General features: G+C 48.2%; 1 protein-coding gene, 1 long non-coding RNA gene and 1 other non-coding gene across 5 annotated transcripts in view; 1 reads left to right on the plus strand and 2 right to left on the minus strand.

Moving 5' to 3' along the window:
• The first annotated feature begins 4,086 nt into the window (after nt 1-4,086).
• On the plus strand, nt 4,087-12,956 carry LOC134480858 (uncharacterized). 3 transcript variants are annotated; one of them, XR_015632028.1, is made up of 3 exons: nt 4,087-4,278; nt 9,666-9,762; nt 10,306-12,956. It is a non-coding gene; the product is annotated as an uncharacterized LOC134480858 (long non-coding RNA). The 3 variants fall into 3 exon arrangements; XR_015632029.1 differs by lacking the exons at nt 9,666-9,762; nt 10,306-12,956 and adding an exon at nt 5,154-6,143; XR_015632027.1 differs by lacking the exon at nt 4,087-4,278 and having other exon boundaries at nt 9,321-9,762.
• Nucleotides 4,367-4,438, minus strand: Trnaq-uug1 (transfer RNA glutamine (anticodon UUG) 1). The gene has a single exon. It is a non-coding gene; the product is annotated as a tRNA-Gln (tRNA).
• Nucleotides 8,258-19,964, minus strand: part of B4galnt2 (beta-1,4-N-acetyl-galactosaminyl transferase 2) — a 56,924-nt gene continuing 45,217 nt past the window's right edge. Inside the window, exons 7-11 of the mRNA XM_087575020.1 lie at nt 18,024-18,110; nt 13,179-13,366; nt 12,200-12,340; nt 11,050-11,269; nt 8,258-10,546 (exon numbers count right to left, since the gene is read on the minus strand). Of these exons, the coding sequence (XP_087431146.1) occupies nt 10,341-10,546; nt 11,050-11,269; nt 12,200-12,340; nt 13,179-13,366; nt 18,024-18,110 (842 nt within the window). The 3' untranslated portion in view covers nt 8,258-10,340. The remainder of the gene's footprint in view (nt 10,547-11,049; nt 11,270-12,199; nt 12,341-13,178; nt 13,367-18,023; nt 18,111-19,964) is intronic.

A 19,964-nucleotide genomic window follows, 5' to 3' on the forward strand; every position in this document is an offset into this window, starting at 1 on the left:
TTCCTCTGCCAGAGCAGCAAGCTCTCTTAACCACTGAGCTGTCTCTCCAGTTCCAATTTCTTTTTAAGGATTTCAGACTCCTGGAGGGCAGAGGTCAAGGCTTGCTTTATCTCATTGACCCTAAGATTGCTAGGCAGTGGGTGTGAAAGGAGTCTGTGCTCGGCAATTCCCAGGCTACTGTGTGATAAGTGGTACTCAAGCATTATCTTACCTGCACGTGGAAATCAAGAGAAGGAACAGACAGCCTCAGGAAGTAGGAGCCAAACGCAACTTTGCTTGTGTCAGCGTGCTGCCCTCTGCTGGTGACTTAGACTGGGACAACATATTACGGAAGGTATTCTCTAGTACATGCCAGAAAATTGTCATTGTCCCTTCTTGGGAAGAAAACCATGAGAAGGGACTTCTCAGACTGTTGTGAGAAAAGAGAGGTTTCCCCTAAAGCTTCAGGGGACAGGAAGAGGGGACGATAAGACTAGAGAACCTGGAGCTGGATGAAGAACAGAGAGATAATGCTAGTAAATAAGTTTGGCTTTTGGAGACAGGGTTTCTCTGTGTAACCAACCCTGGATGTCCTGGAACTCATCTATAGTTCAGGCTAGCTTTGAACTCAGAGATCCTCCTGCCGTTGGCTCCCAAGGGCTGGGATAAAAAGGGTGCACCATCAACAGCACCCACACACCAGGAGGTCAGAAGAAGACATCGCATTCTCCAGGAACTGAAGTTACAGATGGTTGTGAACCAGAGGGTGCTGGGAATCGAACCCAGACACTCTGCAAGGGGAACGGGAGGTCTTACGCTCTTAACTACTGAACCATGTTTCCAGCCCAGATCATGTTTCTTAAACTTATATTTCAGGTGTGTGTGTGTGTCTGTGTGTGTGTGTGTAGCAAAGTATTTCTTTTTAAATTTTTATTTATTTATTATATGAGTACACTGTAGCTGTCACCAGAAGAGGGCATCAGATCTCATTACAGATGGTTGTGAGCCACCATATGGTTGCTGGGATTTGAACTCAGGACCGTGGGAAGAGCAGTCGGTGCTCTTAACCACTGAGCTATCTCTCCAGCCCCTTACCAAAATATTTTATCTCACCATCTTAACCAATGAATAAACAAAACAAACCAACAAAAACAAAAGGGGGAAACTCCCAGAAAACTGATTTGAAAACATAGCAAAGCTCTGAGCTGGAAGTGGGGATTCCCTGATAACAGAAGCAGAGAAGGCCTAGCGTTGTGTGTGGTGCCCAGGCTCCTCCCAAGCGAAGACACCTCTGACAGCACGGCAGACAGAACACTAGTAGGCACCAGAAGCTCTGTCTCTCGGGGCTATTCCATTGATGAACAGCAAAATCATCAGAGCCCTCTTCCTGATCGCCCCTTGAACTTACACCCATAAGTTCTCATCGCCAATGTCGCAACTTAGGAGCAACTTATCTAAGTGTATGAGTGCTTTGCCTGTGGTGTGTGTGTGTGTGTGTGTGTGTGTGTGTGTGTGTGTGTGTGCCTGAGAAGAGAGCATTGGGTCCCCTGGAACGGGAGTGAGAGACAGTTGTGAGTATCATGTAGGTCCCAGGAATCAAACCCAGATCCTCTGGAAGATCAGCCAGGGCTCTTAGTTTTTGAGCCTTGACAATTAGTATGATGCCTAAGCTGGTCTGAGACCTGTGGGGTCTCAGGCATTCACCCATAATCATCTTAAGTAATTTAAAAGCTCTATTTATCATTTATTCTATATGTATTAGTATTTTGCCTTATATCTGTGTACCACATGTATGCTAGATGCCCCCGAAGGCTGGAAGAAGACATCGGGTTGCCTGAAACTGGGGTTACAGAGTGTTGTAAGCTGCCATGTGGGTGCTGGGGATTGAACTCTAGTCTTCTGGAGGAAATGCTGTAAACCAGTGAGTCGTCTCTCTAACCTCTGGATAAGTAACTTTTGAGCAGTTAACAGTCCGTGGGGAATACATTACATATGCAGAACAATGTGGGTCAAAACAGGTTACATTCCCAGGCCCGGGAAACAACTCCTATCCTGCTTCCTCAGGCGTTTCACGTTTTTCTGTAAACATGTTTGAATGGAAAGAGAGAAGTTGCAGATTATCTGACCAGACACACGAGTTGTAAATGTATTGGCTGTCAGGGCTTAAATTGACTAAGTGCAGCTTGTCTGCCCCTTATCATTCTGAATTCGTGCCAGAAGTCCAGGAGGGGACCTGACTGGATTGAGGACCCTGAAGCCAGGTGATCTGAATAAAGAAAGTCACTTGCTCGACTCCTGTGTCAAAATATGACTGGAAAATGCTACAGCCATCTCTGCTCTTCCTCACTTTGGGGTTCCAGCCTTTTAAAATGCTGTACAGTTTCTCTTAGGGATCGCAGTTCAGTTCTAGAGTGTGTTTGGCAGCCCTGATCAATCTGTAGTTGCCCAACTACAGTAAGATTTTGGCATCTGCTTAAATACTTACTAAGACGAATGGTCAAAGACATAGTCGGAAGGCTGGAGAGATGGCTCCGTGGTTAGGAGCACTGGCTGTTCTTCCATGAGGCCCTGAGTTCAATTCCCAACAACCAATGGGCTTACAAAGACACAGTCAAGAGTCTGTGCTGTTGTTCCTGACTGGCCTGTTTTTTGCTGCCTAATCAAATAAAGATCTTGCTCTGCTGGACTCTTGTGACTGCTTGGGTTGTTTTGGTTTTTCGGACCCCCCAACACCGGGTACTGGCATTATAGGGATGTCCCATGATGCTTAGCAGTTCCTGTGGGGTTTGTCCTATGTTAGTGCACGTGCCGGCAGGCAGTTTTCTTACAGCTTTTTAGAAGTTATTTAGATTTATTTGCAATGTATGCATTACACGTGTATATCCCTAGTCTGTGGCTCTGAGCCCCTTGCAGTTTACTGAACAACACACCCAAACACGTTCCCTCTCCTACTGGTATCTTTGGATAAGAGCATGGAGTGGCACACCCAACGTTTGGGCGTTTTATTCAGGCTTTGTTTAAACTGAGGTGTAGGTATTCCCCTATGTCGTCAGCCAAAGCGCACTGCTCCTGTCACTTTCAGGTCAACAATTCTCATGAGATTTTCTGCTGTGCTTGGTGTAGTCAGGAATCCGATTTTATAATTTTTTTCCCTGTAAATGCACAGCCCAACGTCAAATAGGTCCTTTCTCCTAACCCTGTTGTGTTACCTTTTATTATTAATTTTTTTTGTGACACCTTTGTTATTATAAACTGTCCATAAAGGAGGGGCTGGTTCTTGCTCCCCTATTCTGTTCCATCGGTATGTATACCCATCCAGACATTATCTTAATTTCTTTAATGTGCAGTTAACAAGTAGCTTTATTCTCTGATAGCACAAGTGTGACTCCTCTCACGTCTTATGATGGCTCATTCAAACGGATCCATTCAGGTGTTTTAAAGAGTGCGTGGGTCGTGTCTGCAAGAGGCATGCTTAGAGAATTAATTGGAGAGTCGAGAGAGGCTCCTTTTTGTTTCCATGGTATCCTCCCAAGGGTGAGAGACCTATAGCCACCGTGCCAATCACTCTGTAGGGAGATCATAATGCGTCAGCAGGCTCGCTCGTCATTTATCCCACAGGGACAAACACGGCTCAAATCCCAGACATGAATCCAAAGAAGATTTAATACCCCCTGTACATATTTTCCACCCAGTGGTAGAGGTAAGCCTTTTCCCGCGGGTCCCAAGCACACGCGCTCAATGCTGCTGGAGGAACCCTCAGCGATTCTTGCCCTTCGCTCGGACAAACACCCCCACGGACGGCGAGAAACAGTACTGACCAACCGTCGGCTGACTCAGGGACTGTTTCTAATTGAAACACAACCTCGCTGCGTGAGCAACGCAGAACCAAGACCAAAACACAGGTTTCTGACCCCTAAACGCACAAGCCTCCGGGAACCACTGGCTTGTATCCAATCAGAGGTCCCCTGGCACCACTTGCCCGCCCCCTGGCCCTGTCCGGCCACTTCATTCGCGGCTCACAAAGCAATCCCGCCGCGCTTTCTTCACAACACCCAATCAGAGAATAGGAGGCGGGGACTCCCTGACGCGGCGAGAGCAGCGGTACTCAGACAGGCGAGCCTCGGGATCTTTCGGGTTCTTTCGCTTTCCCTCCAGGGTAAAGTTATGTTCAGTCTTCCATCAACACGTTTATTTTTCCTTCCGACGCGGCGCGCGTGCGCAGTGCCTCCCAGCCCAGGCTGTTCCTGAAATGTAAGCCTGTTGAGACTCAGGGAGGGAAGCTGATCGTCCATCCTACAGGTCAGTGCAATCCCAGCAAAGGCTCGGGTTGGTTACTACTTCCTACAGGCCCCAAAACAGAGATTCTAGGGCCAAAAAAGGTTCAGTGAGGTCCCACCGAGATTTGAACTCGGATCGCTGGATTCAAAGTCCAGAGTGCTAACCATTACACCATGGGACCTGCTGGCGGCTTTAGGCGCCCGGCAGCCTTCTCAAGCCACATGACGTCGGGCAACCTTTTCTAAGCTTCGCTACACTTGGCTTGGGCCCGTGACTGGTGTCCGCGATGGCGACAGACACGGAACCACGGAGATTCCCATGTCCTTACGAATTCCAAACGTTCCTGGACCCCAAGGTGTCACCTCTTCTGGTGCTCCTCCAGGGGTCCCGGCTCTTAACTCCAAGTCCCGGGGGCGGCGGGTTGTCGGGTCGGACCAAGTCCGGAGAAAGCTGGTCCCCGACTCCCGGTAGGAGGTTCGGCGCACGCAGCCTGGGCTTTCTACTTGTTTTCTGCATTTATGTTAGGAGGGCTATAGCGAGGACGCTTTGGCCCAGCGGGGAAGGACGCGGACTGGCACGTGGTGGCACAGCCGTTCAAACCCCGGACGAACCTGGGGTGCAAACGGGGATGCTGGAGAGTGCCCCCCACCTGGATGCTGCAGGCCCCCCGCTCCGCGCTATGCAAATTATATGTAGGGAGATTGGCGCTTCCAGTTCTGCACTTCCGCCCGCGCTTCTGAAGGCCGGATTACCGAAACTTCTAGCATTCCCATCCTTAGAAAAACCCAGTCAGAATTTTAAACGCACACGCACACGCACACGCGCACACACGGCAAACAAACAAACAACCTTCTGCGCTGTCTGGTGTTTCATTTTCTCTGAATGTGTTTCTGCAGGTCAGTCAACAATTTGACTCAGCAGTTTACCTTCGGGGCGTTATTCTACTGCAGATCCATTTGTGCCACGAGGCTGGACATCCATCTGTGTCACGGGGCTGCTTCAAGGAAGCTCTTGACCTTTTAACTATATATTGTTCATTATAATACAGTGAGAATTGGCCCCAAAACGATGGCTATTGTGGAAGTGCTCTCCAAGAGTTTAAGAAATAACCTGTGTGCAAGGCACAGAAGTTCTTTTGCTCAGAAATAAGCACTAAGGAAACCGGGAACGTTAAATACACAGGAATGTCTCTTCAGTGAGAGAGATGTGTAACTGTCTTCTGCCCAGAGGGCTGGGAGTGGATGTGGTTGGTAGCCTGTGACCTGAGACTGATAGGCTGAGACCTCACCAGTTCCTCCCCAGATCCTTTTCTGAGCATGGTTTTTCTCAGTCTGTAGAAACTGTCTTGGTGGAAGATGTCACATATACAAACTCTTTACAAAGAGTTTCAGTGCAGTCATGCCTTAAGCTTTGCTGGGCACAGGCAATTGGTTAATTATCACCAGGAAAGTTTTCACCAAATAAACTACTTGGGGTCAGACTCGCCAAGTTTGGACCAACGCTGGCTACTTAACTGTGTTGAACTGAACAACCTTCTTGGCTCCTCCAGAACGTTACTCTGCTGACCTTAGTGACCTCAGACACTTCCCCAACCCCAAACTTGTACCGAGACAAGACAAACCAGTCAACTCTGCTTCCTACTTCTTAGGCGTCAGATGCCATTCACAAGCAAACGGAGGAGCTACACACTAGTGCAATCTATTTGCTGTATGACATTGTATTAGTCAGGGTTCTATAGGGTAGCAACTTATAGAATGAATATATATATAACATTAATAGACTATTATATATAATATAAATATTTCTGTATATAAGTAATTGTATGTTATAAATATATATTAATATAGAATATATAATAAAGACCCAAGGTCTGGGCTCGAAGTGAATCTTCCTACTTAAGATTGTGCAAAAGTCCCTCACAGGTGTGTCCTTTATTTCCCAACTTTAATCTCAGATGTAGTCAAAGTGACATCCAAAACTAGCAGTCACGGGCGAGTCTCACTTTCTTGAGAAACCCAATGTTTTTGCAAGTCTGGGGGACACTAGACCGTGTCCAAGGTAGATGCACTTCTTCCCCAGGCTCCGTGTGTGTGTGTGTGTGTGTGTGTGTGTGCCAGATGTCTGCCTGACTATCTTTAGCTTGTCCAGACTGACACCCAGGAGCCAGGGAATTTAGAACGGGATCCAGTTCTGGTGGTGCGTCCAACACCATTGACCTCAGTGACATGTGAGCAACTGGTCTTGCTGCGTCCCTGGTTCCCTCAGTTCCTGGATTCTTGGCCACTTTCCTGAACTTGCTTTGCCCACCCCCTTCTAGTGTTATGAGCCATCCGCTATCCTGACAATTTCCTCTTCTGTATGATCCATGATGTCCTTTACCTGCGCATGCAGTCAAGAACGTGGTTAGTTCAAGTCCAAAAAACCTCAGCTGGAGAGAGTTTGACAGTTTGTCTCTGAGTGAATGGATAAGAACTTTAATAGTGTGTGTGTGTGGGGGGGGGGGTGCACACTCTTTAATCCCAGCACTCCAGGCAGGCAGGTGAGTTCGAGTCCAACCTGGTCTACAGAGTAAGTTTCGGGTCAGCCAGGGCTGGCCTACACAGGGAAACCCTGTCTCCAAAAAATAAGAAGAGAAAAATGGTTTGTAACTCTTGCAGAAGAAAGTAACATTGAGCATCTTGATAGGTTATCTCCACGGATAAAATAAGCCAACTCAAGCCAAGTTCAAGTAGGCAGCAGGTTTCCTGGGGGTAGGGGTTGGCCTGGTTCACCAGGCCCAAGGAACGAGACCAGGGAAGTCACAATGCAGACGAGACAGAGGGGACGGGGAAGAGAAATGCAGAGGGGACTTGGGAGACAAGATATCCAGACAGAAACTGGATTATATAGTGAAGAGCCTCTGAGGGAGAAGCCCAACCTCTGCGATGGAAAGTTCAGGTAGGGACTGAGGGATGCTGGGAGAACCTGGAGACCAGGTCTGCTTTGGTATGTAAAATAAGCACCTTGGCCTCCGGTCCAAAGTCTGAATCCCAACACTTCTTTTAGGCCTTACCTTCCGTCAAGGCTGAACCTGAACAGTAGGCTTTTCTAGATCTCATTATTTTCTGCTTATTTCATTCTTACAAAGGCCCTGTGAGTTGGGCACGGTGGCACATGCCTTTAATTCCAGGACTCTACGGGCACAGGCGGCTCATCTCTTGAGTTGTAGGACAGCTGGGGCTACATAGAGACACCTGCTCCCACCCTCCCAAAGGGTCCCATGACTGTACAGGACACATTGGCTCGTGCTCTCTCTCTCTCTCTCTCTCTCTCTCTCTCTCTCTCTCTCTCTCTCTCCCCCCCCTCCCTCCCTCCCCATCCTCCCTTCCTCCCTCCTCCCTCCTCCCTCCCTCCCTCTCTCCCTTCTCTGCTCTCCAGGATTCACTATGTAGTTCCCCTGCCCTACAACTGGCCCGGTGTGGGTTCTCAAGAGGATTGTATCCCTTACAGCATATAGATGTGTGTTTATACAGGTGACAGTGACTGCCCTTATGTCCCCACTTCTCCCTGCTCAGGTTTGTCCTGGGCATTCCCCCACCTTCTTAATCTCACTGACTGGCACCCTCACTGAACCCTTCCTTGTGCTCCTTGGGTGACATTAAAGGATTGCTTCCCTGTCCTTGCTTACTACAGTATGAGTTAACAGGAAAAGGGGGTCATATTTTTTGGTGGGGGGTTAAACCTGCCCTCTCCCCTTGCTATGGCTGGCAGTTCTCGAGAGCAGGCCTTGGGGCTCCCTAGTCTTTAAATGTGGCTAGTGTCTTAACAGACTTGATCACTGAACCACTTGCTCTGGGACACAGGAAGACCTAAAGGAAGAAATGTTCCAGTTTTGTGCTCAGAGACTCTTAATATCACACTGGCATGTGACACTAACCTTGGGAAAATGGGGATGAACATCTACTCACTCCAATCAGGAACCAACGACAGATCAAAATAAGGACACTGCCCAAGTCCAATGTAGCAGACTGATGAGTTTTATTGGGGTTACATGCAGAAGTATGGGTGAGGGATTATCACAGGAGCAAGAATGACTCAAAAGACAGCTGCAACAGGAGAGCTCACAACATCACAAAAGCTGTAAACTTGGAACCCTCTGTACAACTTGCAGACAGCTCAACAGGTTGGATAATGTTTCAGGCAGCTCAACTCGTCTGAGAGTGTCTCTCAGCAGTCCTTACAGCTAATATACTTAGGAAGGAGAGGGCCTAGTGTGTCTGGTGGTTTTCAGGGACTTCCTGAACCCTTTGAATTGAATGGACTATTTCACATCCTTTTGGAACATCCTGTGTTCCTGGGAAAGAAGTATTACTGGATCATAGGAAACTCTCTCTCTCAAAGCCACATCTCGACTATTTCTTTTTCCTGGAGAGATGACTCTAGATCTTGAAGTAGAGAAAAGACCACTTGAGCATGCTAATGACAACCCTGTCAAACTGGAGGATGTTACATTTGCTATGAGAATGCCCAGGGTTACAGACTTGCAGCCACACCTTACTTTGTATTCTGGGGATCTGAACTCAAGTTTTCATGCTTGGGTAGTAAGCACTTCACCTTCTGAGCCATTTCCTCTGAGCTCACTGTACAGCCCTGGCTGGAGGATCTCTGAATTCAAGACTGGAATTAAAAGCCCACACCACACCCAGTTGGTGTGTCATTCCCTGTCTCCGTACCCACTCCAAGCTGGTGCTTGACTTTCTATAGTCCAACAATAACTACCTGGGGAAGTAAAAAAAAAAAAGTGTGTTCAGAGTGTTGAAATTTGCATAAAGAGTAAATTGGAGTAAATGTAAGTTTTAAAATTAGTGTTACTTTTCATGATTTTAAAAGTCATTTTTATTCTAGAATATTCTATCATTTTAACATCTAGTTTAATAACCCATTAAATTAAAATATAAAAGTTACAATGAACAAGTACCATATTTAAAATCAAAGTTTCAAAGTTTAAAAATCAAGCCAGAAGGCTGGAGAGATGGCTCAGAGGTTAAGAGCACTGTGTTTCCAGAAGTCCTGAGTTCAATTCCCAGCAACCACATGGTGGCTCACAACTATCACAAGGGATCCGATGCCCTCTTCTGGTGTGTCTGAAGACAGCTACAATGTACTCATACATATTAAAATAAATAATTCTTAAGAAAAAAAATCAAGCCAGAAACCGTGGTTCAGACCTCATATCTCAGCACTGTGAGGTAGAGACAGGAAGATCGCTATGAGTTTGAGGTCAGACTGTTCTACACAGAGTTCTAGGCCAGGCAGTCTTAACACAATAAAAGCAGAATTAGCTGGTTAATGTTTAGCCATTCACTGTTCCTTCATTTATTTTAAATTTATTGTGTGCCTGAGTGTATGTATGTACCATTTGTATGCAGGAGCTTTGGAGGTAAGAAGACGCTTCCAGAAACTGTAATTATGAAGAGAGTTACAGACAGCTGGGACTGATCATGTGGGTCCTGGGAACCAATCTAGGTACGAGTACTAATCACTCTTAAGCACTGAACTCTTTCCAGCCCCCCTATTTAAAGATAGGCGTTCACATAGCTCATGCTGGCCTTGAACTCTTCTTAATCTGCTACTTCAGCTCTGGGGTTACAACACTACACCAACCATAACATCTGGCTTTGAATAACATTATTTTAAATTAACTTTTTGTTTGTTTGTTTTTCCAGACAGGGTTTCTCTATGTAGCCCTAGCTGTCCTGGAACTCACTCTGAAGACCAGACTGGTCTCAAACTCACTGAGATCCGCCTGTTTCTGCCTCCGGAGTGCTGGAATTAAAGGTGTAAACCACCACTGGCCAGCCCCTGTCTTTGTCTCTTATTCCGTGCTCTTTACCCCTCGGGGGCAGAAAATCTCTGTTCTGAGAACTTAGTCTTTGGGGCATCTTGAGCCGACTTCAGGGTCCCTACACTGGCTCCAACTTCCAGCTACTTCGCTCTCTGTTCCCCTTGTTAGGAGTCTGCTTTTAGCACACCTAATGTCCAGTCCTACTATTTTTTTGTTGTCCACAGCTAATCTGCGTATTGCACTTCCGGCTCTTTGCCTTTTAAGTGGCGCAGTAGAGATGGTTCTTGAAGTAGTGGAGCGCTAACTTGAACTGGACCTGAGAATTGGTGTTGGTCCGGTATTTGGCGTAAGACATCTCCAAGGCAGCCAGCTTTGGATCCTTCGATGGTGTTCGTGTTTGGTGGTCTACAGTCACCCCCGGACACGAGCCCACCAACAGGCTCCCCAGCCCATCAATAAAAAATTCTGTAAAGAGAAACAGGAGACAAAGGGAACTAAAGACAGACCGCCGTGGTCCCCCACCCACACCTGAGGAGAACCTGGTTCCTAGCCACCGGAAAATGCAGCCACACCCTTGGTTCCAGGGAGTCCTGGAGCTGGAAGGAAAGAAACAGAAAGCCTCGGTTTCTCAGATTGAAGAGTGGGCATCCACTGGGTTCCACTAAACAGTACTGTGGGTTCTGGAGAGCAAGGGGTGAAGGGGAGAGGGATAGGGCGGTCCCTAGGTGCAGTTTTAGATGGAAAAGACTTCCCGAAAGAAGACGGAAGCAGAGAAAGATAAAGGACTGAGCTGCGGGGAAGGAAGGAGGAGCACGTCTCAAGTGGACTGAGGCAGCGTGGGGAGACGAGGGCGGCAAGAGGGACTGTGAGCTCTATAGGCTGGGGTGACAGGAGACCCCTGGGAGATCAAGAAGGGGTTTCCAAGGAGGACCTTCCTCATTTCCTGCCTCACCCTCCAAGCTTCTCACCTCGGTGAGCAACTCTTTGCAGGGCCGGATCAAAACCGACTCTTCGGAGCTGTTCTGTGTGAGCCAAGAAGAAGTTCGTGACGCCACTGGCCAGCGTGCATCCGGGGAAGCCATCGAGGGCCTGGAATGATCCCCACCTCTGGTGAAGACAGTCCCCATTCTCGCTCCGTTCCAACAGCAGCCTGAACTGGAAAGTGTTTCCCTGCACGCTGCCGCCCACCTAGTCAGCAAACAGAAACCAGGGTCTGAGCAGGATCCGTGTTTATCCCTCCAGGAAGCCTCCTTGGACCGCACCTCTTAAGAGAGTAAACACTACTCTGTGGCTCTAGCCTCGAAAGGACCCTCAGTGGCTCCACCCTGTGGCCACAGCCCTTCCCACACTGCCACTCGGTCACTGAATCCCTATCTCCACATGTAGGCACACACATACAAATGTGTATACACATACATACACACTTGCTTTGTAGCTGAGGCTGGCCTTGAACTCCCATCAGCCGCTTCCACAGGTATGCACCACCATACACAGTATTACTTTAGGGGATTGCTTTTGTTGTCTTTGAGATAAGGGCTTACTCTGTAGACCAGGTTGGCCTTGAACTCACAAGAGATTCTCCTGCTTTTGCCTCCCCAGTGCTGGAATTAAAGGTGTCCAACTATATTTTCATATTTAAAATAAATGTGAGGGCTGGTGGGTGCAGAGATGGCTCAGTGGTTCTTGCAGAGGACCTGAGTTCTGTTCCCATCCAATACTCATGTGTCAGCTCACACCCATCTGTAATTCTAGTTCCAGGGGGTCCAACACCCTCCTCTGGCCTCTGTAGGTACAGATATATATGCAGACAGAACAACTATACACATAAAATAAAAGGAAATAAATCTAACCAATTAATTTTAAACGTGACTGAACAAGGACACAGTTCTCTTAAACCTCATATAGTCCAAGAAAATAATTAGAAATGTGGTATAAATATGCTCTTTTAAGAATAGAACAATTGTAAACTTTTTTTGGTATGGCGTATAAAATTTGCTCAAAACAGAGCACGCTCTGCAGCCAAGCTGTGAGCCCCTCATCCCCTCAGCTCCCCCCTCGGACACCAACATTCCTTTCTCCACCCTTCCTCGTGATTACAGATCGGTCATTGTCTCTTACCACATCCAGTTCAGTTTTCTCCAGGACATCCACCAGTACCTCAATCTTGGTCTTGTTGCTGAAGAGAAAGTCATCGTCCACCCAGAGGACGTATTTAGTAGTCACCTGTGAGATGGCCAGGTTCCTACCAGCAAACCAGCCCTGCAGGCAGCATGGGGTTGGAACAGCAATTGTCACCAGGGGGAGCTTTCCTGGAGTGGCCAGACCGCCTCCCACCATGGGTGAACTTGGAGTCTGTGGGATTCTATAGTTCAGACAAGGCTCACAACTACCGGGTCAAAGGAGTCTGCCTCAGAGAAACATGGCAGGGACAGGGACTTTCTGGATCAGAGACTGAGACAAAGATTGGAAAGTCCCTCCTTGGTCCAGTGGCCTCTGTGAATAGACTGGAGTCCTTTCTCATCTTCCAGTTGCCTTCTATTCCCTGGGAGATGTTGGTTTGGGGAACATCTGCTATCAGTAATATCCTTCCCTTTTTTAGGCGAGATGAGGTGGGGAGGGAGGGAGAGCCTCGCTTGGGCACAGTCACAGGGAACAAAAGGTTGCTGTGGCCCCACACGTCACAATCAGATGTCAGATCCACCTATAAGAACCTCTGTCAAGGGCTGGAGAGATGGCTCAGTGGTTAAGAGCACTGACTGCTCTTCCCGAGGTCCTGAGTTTAAATCCCAGCAACCACATGGTGGCTCACAACCATCTGTAATGGGATCTGATGCCCTCTATATAATAAATAAATAAATAAATCTTAAAAAAAGAAGAACCTCTGTCAATTTCCACATCAAATAGGAGGAGGATAGAATAAACTAGCACTTCATTCATGTGGGATGAGATCGAGCCAGTTTCCCTCTGCATCTGAACAAGAGAAACCCTGAACCCTCTTACCACAGGACTCTGCTCCCTAGAGAAGACCATGGGTACAGCTGAATCTGGGGCACTCTTGTTCTGGGAGCTAGATGCCCCCGGTCTGAGGGGGATATACCTTCCCAAAGGGCATGGGGTAATACTCCACGTAGTCATCTTTAATTTCCAGGGGCTCCTTGCTGTCATCAGTCACAATCACGGTTAAGTCTGGGTAATACTTTCGAATACTTTGAAGCAGGATCTTAAACTTGTGGGGACGGAGAAAAGTCTTCGTGGCGATGGTCACCAGGTTTCTGAGCTTCCTCTCTAGAGAAAAATGTAGAAGTGAATGCTAGAACCTCTGTCCAGAGTTGCTTTGTTCAGATGGGTTTCCTACCAGGCTGGGGATTCGAACCTAGGGTCTCACTCATGCTGAGCAATTCTGCCAACTAAGTTACACTCCCATTATCTGGTGGCCTCTTTATCCTCTAACTTGCCAGTGTTAGGGACCTCATGCCTTCTGTACACAGGAGGTGTTTAATCAGAGTTTTTCAGTGGCACTGGGAAATAAAGACATTTTAAGGTTACCCAATTTGGTGAAATCTTTGTCCCTGGCTGCTTTTGCTGTGCCATTTTCCTGCTGCCTGGATTCTTCCTTTCTGGCTTGCCTGTTAGCAAACCCTTGTGTCCTTTATCCATGTTAACTACTAGAAGTTGAGTTGCCCAGAGCCCGAGAAGAGAAGAAAAGGTCTAAAGGCCCCATGGCCTACCTTTGCCATCAGTTCTGAGGAGAACATCATGGAAATTTCCTGCCTCTATCTCAGGAAGGCCTGGTTAGGAAGAAGTCTACTTGAGGACCAGAGGACCTGGACCAGACTGTGTAGGATGTCACACAGGTGAAGGCAGGCACAAGATAGACCGAGGCCTGTCATTGGATGGGAAGGAAGGATGGGCAGGAGAAAAGTTTTAGAGAAGAGGAGACCGGAGGAGGTGAGGAGAAGCAGCAGAGAGAACATGGAGGCCGATGCTAAGACTCCTCTCTGCACATTTACAGGTTGTTATGATGGATGTGTACAGGACTTTGTATGTCTAGGTGGGTAATTATATCTTATTGGATCAGAGGTTATTGTGTTGTGTGTTCTTTCTTGTGGCGATTTAAGTGTAAGAGAGTATGTGGCGGCTGGAGACACTGGGCTGCCACGGAATTGGGATGTGTATGTCTGGCATGGTGGCAGCCTGCCTTGGGAACTGGATGGGCAGAGACATTGGTGCCAGGCTCAGAGAGAAGCCATCGGCAGTGTGATATGGGATGGAGCAGAGCAGGTGAGAAGCTTTGCTGACTGAGATGAAGATATCTACCAGATATCTTGGGGCACTACAATGCGGGGTAAAAGACAGCATTTTTTATAATTTTACAGCAACAAGACTGTTCACCATAAAGCACATGACTTGTAAAAACAAACAAGAAACCCACAAGACTTGGAGAGGCCGGGGAGATGCCCAGTGGTTGAAACATCTGCCATTCAAATGTGCAGTTTCCCAAGTTCCCATCCCAAGAACCCACAGAAGTGCTGGGAGGGGTGGCAGCATGCCTATAGTTCTAGCTTCAGAAGACGGATTCAGGGGATCCCCAGCTGTCCAGGGAGACTAGCTGTATTATCAAGCTCTGGCTTTGACTCAGACCCCATTTCAGTGAACCGGCCGGAAGTGCCATTGCAGAGGATTCCAGGTGGTAACCGTGGGTCTCCACGTGGTTCATGGGCACCATCCATACACAAGCAGATGTGTCTATACATAAGCACAACAATGTATGCATAAACACACAACATATGTATGCATAAACATGGGGAAGGGTAAAAACAAAAGACTTGGAAAAGAGAAAAGGGTCAGCTCGTTCACGGGAAAGACACCAAGGTACAGACACTGGAGCACTAAGCAGCAGCTGCTCTTGCAGAAGACATGGGTTCACAGCACCCACCTGGTGGCTCCCTAACGACTGAAACTGCAGTTCCAGGGGCTCTGACGCCCTCGTCTGGCCTCCACAGGCACTGAGTGAGCACCTGGTACACACACACACACACACACACACACACACACACAGACACACACACACAAATATATATTGATCTTAAAAAGATTTGACATCCACTAATAGTAAAGCTGGGGACCAAACCCAGGGCCTTGCACTTCCTAGGTAAGCGCTCTACCACTGAGCTAAATCCCCAGCCCCAATAGTAAAAATTCTTAGACAGGAAACGGAAGAAGAGAGGTTTCTTACCCTGAAACGCCTGCCACATGGCAACATGAATGGCATCGTGCTAGAATTTTCTTCTTAAAGTCAGGAGCAAACAAAACTGCCTGCTGCTGTTATTCAACACCATGGTGGAGATTGTAGCCAAATATAACGTGACGAGTACCTTTAGTTACTGCTCTACTGCTGTGAAGAGACACTGTGACCAAGGCAGCTTATAAAGGAAAGCATTTAACTGAGGGCTCACTTCTAGTTTCAGAGGGTTTGCTCATAACCATCATGGCTGGAAGTATGTTTGCAGACAGGCAAGCATGACACTGACGCAGTAGCTGAGAACCTGCATCCTGATCCATATGCTGTAAGCAGAGAGAGAGAGAGAGAGAGAGAGAGAGAGAGAGAGAGAGAGAGAGGAAGAGAAGAAGAGAAAGAAGAAAGGGAGGGAGGAAGGGAGGGAGGGAGAGAGGGAGGGAGGAAGGAAAGAGAGAAGATTCCTAGTATGCACAGTGCGCCAGCTGCCTCACACTCCTACTGACAGACTTCCTTGCTGTGATGGGCAGGTCCCTCAATACATGAGCCAAATGAACCCCTTCTCCAGTGAGCTGCTTCTGTATTCATACAGCAATGAGAAAAATGACCTTCAGAACCATTAGTCAAAATAAATCTTTCATTTTGAGGATGAGAGAGAGAGAGAGAGAGAGAGAGAGAGAGAGAGAGAGAGAGAGGAGAAGAGAAGAGGAGAGGAAAGAGAGCGAGAGCAAGAGTGAGAGGGAGGAAGGGGGAGAGGAAAGGAGGGAGGGAGGGAGAGAGAGAGAGGGAGAGAGAGGGAGAGAGAGAGGAGAAGAGAAGAGGAGAGGAAAGAGAGCGAGAGCAAGAGTGAGAGGGAGGGAGGGAGGGAGGGAGGGAGAGAGAGAGAGAGGGAGAGAGACGGAGAGAGAGAGGAGAAGAGAAGAGGAGAGGAAAGAGAGCGAGAGCAAGAGTGAGAGGGAGGGAGGGAGGGAGAGAGAGAGAGAGAGAGAGAGAGAGGGAGAGATCAAGCACTAGGTATACAGGCCCACACCTGTAATCCCAGTGCTTGGGAGGCCGAGGCTGCAGGATGGTGAAGACCAGCCTAGGCTGTGTAACAACACCCAACCTCAAAAGACAAAAAGAAAAAAATCACTAAAAGAACATTTATAGATTCGACATCAAAAAGAAAACGCACTTGGGACCAGGAAGATGGCTTGGTGGGTAAAGTATCCCCTGTACGAACACAAGGATCTAAGTTCAAACCCTCAGCGCCCACGTAAAGCCAGGCTCTACAGCCGTAACTAACCCCAGTGGAACAGAAGGAGGAGACAGGAGTCTCTGGAAGGTCTAGGACCGGGTACCTTGGTATATGCAGTAGCAAACACTAAAAGGAGACCTTGCCTCACCTAAGATGGAGGGAAGGCGAGGACCACACCTGAGGCCGTCCTCTGACTTCACATCCCCAGTGTAGCAGGAGTGCTTGCTGGCTCGCCCACCCACACAGGCATACGCACTGGCACACACACACAAATGCACAGGAGTGTGCACGCGCACACATCACTAGATGCTGTAATCTCACCACTAACAAGGCCGAGGCCAGAGGATCTCTAGTCTACCCTGGAATAGGGAAGCCATGGAAGTCTAACTGTCGGCAGAGTGCCTGCCTAACATACCCGAAGCCCTAGGTTTGATCCCTACCAACTGAGCTTGCTGGTGCTTGCATGAAATTCCGGCCCTGGGGGAAATGAGGCAGGATGCTTGGGAGTTTGATAATCTCAACTATATACATGGCTCACCTTGGTACAGATGAGACCTTGTCTCAAAAGGGACTGAGGGGACTGGGGTCTTGACAGTTTAGAGCATGTGCTGGTCTTGCTGAGGACCAAAGCTTGGTTACCAGCACCCATATCAGGTGGCTCACAACCACCTAGAACTCCAGGCGTAGGAAGAATTTTGGCCTTTGTGGACACCCATACACAAGGGCGCGTATGTATACGTGAGCATGTGTGCGCTCATGTGCGCGCACGCGTGCGCGCGCACACACACACACACGCACGCACACACACACACACACACAATTAAAAAGAATAAAAATGGGGCTGGAGAGATGGCTCAGTGGTTAAGAGCACTGACTGCTCTTCCAGAGGTCCTGAGTTCAAATCCCAGCAACCACATGGTGGCTCACAACCATCTGTAATGAGATCTGATTCCCTCTTCTGGTGTGTCTGAAGGCAGCTACAGTGTACTCATATACAATAAAATAAAATCTTTAAAAAAAAAAGAATAAAAATGAATCTTAGAGAAAAAGTGCTCTCTCTGTCTTAGTTACTTTTCTACTGCTGTGAAGAGACACCACGACCAAGGCGGCTTATACATAAATCACGTGAGTGGGAGCTTGCTTACAGTTTCAGAAGGTGGGTCCATGGCCATCATGGCTAGGAGAAAAGCAGCAAGCAGGTAGAAGTAGCTGAGAGCTTACATCTTATTCACAAGTTGGAGGCAGAAAGAAAGCGAAGCTCCCCCAGTGACACGGCTCCTCCAACGGGGCCACACCTCCGACACGCCTCCTCCACACCGTCTACTCCTTCCCAAACAGTTCCACCGACTGTAGACTGAGCATTCAAATATACGAGTGGGGCGGGAGGAGGCGGAGCTTGTCATTCAAACCACCTTGCACTCTGACTTCCACCAGGCCTGATGCCTGAGCCTCAGGGATGAGAGCCTTACCAGGTCCAGGGTCATACAACTTGGGTACAGTCTGATGTTTGATAGTCACTGGAAACTTGGCCACTGATGACTTGGATTCCATACTCACTGGAAAAAGAAGAGAGGTCAGAGCCCAGGCAGTGTCAGATGCGATCAGACTCTGACACCCTGAGGAAGCCAAGGAGGCCAGCAGCTGCAGGGCGAGTCCTGCCTGCGAGGAGGCTGAGGGACCATGCACACTGGAGCGTACATGGTGGCATCCTGACTCCTGACTTGCTGTGCCTTCCTGAGGCAATGTGCTGTAAGGATGGGCTGCTAGAAGGGGCTGGAGATTCGAGGATCTGGATTACTATGCCATGACCCTCCGTCCTGTCTCCAATGACAAGACCAGGACAGTCATATCCAATGCATCTTAGAACACAGGGTCATTTTCTGAAGGGAGATGCTTTAAAATCTGAAGGTGGGGAGGATGCTTACTACAGCCATGAAGGAGAACCTAGTACCTCTAGCCTTCCTGATTCCACCTCCCAAGTGCTAGGGTCTTAGGCATAGCACTCCCATGCCCAGTTTCATATGATGCTGGGCCTCGAACCCAGGGCTCTGGGCATGCTAAGCAAGCGCTCTACCAACAAGCGGAACTTTCATTTGTAAAATGTGTTACATTCTTTCCCCCTTTTGCTGTGTTCAAAAGGGAAAAGGATACTTTTAACAAAAGTATGCAGACAAAAACTGAGGCTGCCCTGTGGGTGGCCAGATTTGTTTTCCTGGGAGTTTCTGTAATGGGTGTGTGTGTGGGGAGAAAAACAAGGTCGTATCCTTGGAACTGGCCACATTCTCTCTCTGCCAGAGTGCTCACAAGATAGTGATATGCAGGCTGGTTAGGCGAGTTACCTCCTGGGCAGAAGCTGTGGCAGCTTTTAAAGTTCCAGAGACTCCCAGAAGTGGCTCCGCAGGTAACCAGGTAACGGCACGGGCTGCTAAACCCAATGACCTGAGTTCGATCCCTGGGGTTCATTTGGTAGAAGGAGAGAAGCAACTCCTACAAGGTGTCTTCTGACCTCCGTATGGCCACTGTGATATGCTCATGCCCCCAATAAAGAAGTGGAAATTAATCAAATAAATAGCTTCAGAGAACAGTTAACAGGGCCAGATAAGGCCAGCCACGCATAGTGCTGTATGGCTGTAATTTCAGCCATACATACGGAGTCTGAGGCATAGGAACAAAGAATTTGAGGCCAGTCCGAGATACACCACAAGACCCTACCTCAACAAATGGACAAACAAGTAAATAATTAAAAAAAAAAAAAACCAAAAACAAAAAACCAAGCAGAGTGTGTGGGCATACACACCTGTAAACCCAAAGCTTGGGAGATGAAGAGAGGGGGACCTGGAGCTCAAGACCAGCCAGCCACAGCTACGTAAGAGAGTTTGGAAAATCCTGGGTTACACAAGAGCCTATCTCAAGCTACTAGGGATGTAACTGGGTTGGTAGAGTGGCTGTCTACCACACAGGAGTGCCTGGCTTTGATTCTCGGCACTGCACAAACCATTCTAAGGGGTGCATTGCCTATAATCCCGCATACAGGGGGTAGAAACCGTAGGCACACAGGTTCAGAGTCTGAAGTTAGCTCGGGCTATCTATGATCCTGTATCAAGAAAAACAAAACTCCATCACTAACAGAATTAGATGGTGCTGTGGTTTGGATCAGTGTTCCCAAAGGTCCCCATGGTATAGGTATAAACCACTGTTGTGACATTGGGATTTGGAGCCCTTAGAAACTACGGTATGATGGGAGGTGTTCAGGTCCCTGTGGGCATGCCTTTCAGGTGACAGTAGGAGCAGCTGCTTTCTAGCTGTGAGGTGAGAGTCTCTGTCATACAGTTCAACCATACTATGCTCCCTCGCCACAAGGGCCCATTCGCCACGGACCGGAGCCTCCAAGCCTGTGAGTCAGAGCTTTC

The sequence above is a fragment of the Rattus norvegicus genome, chromosome 10, assembly GCF_021556685.1.
Source record: "Rattus norvegicus strain SHRSP/BbbUtx chromosome 10, alternate assembly SHRSP_T2T, whole genome shotgun sequence".
Lineage (NCBI taxonomy): Eukaryota > Metazoa > Chordata > Mammalia > Rodentia > Muridae > Rattus > Rattus norvegicus.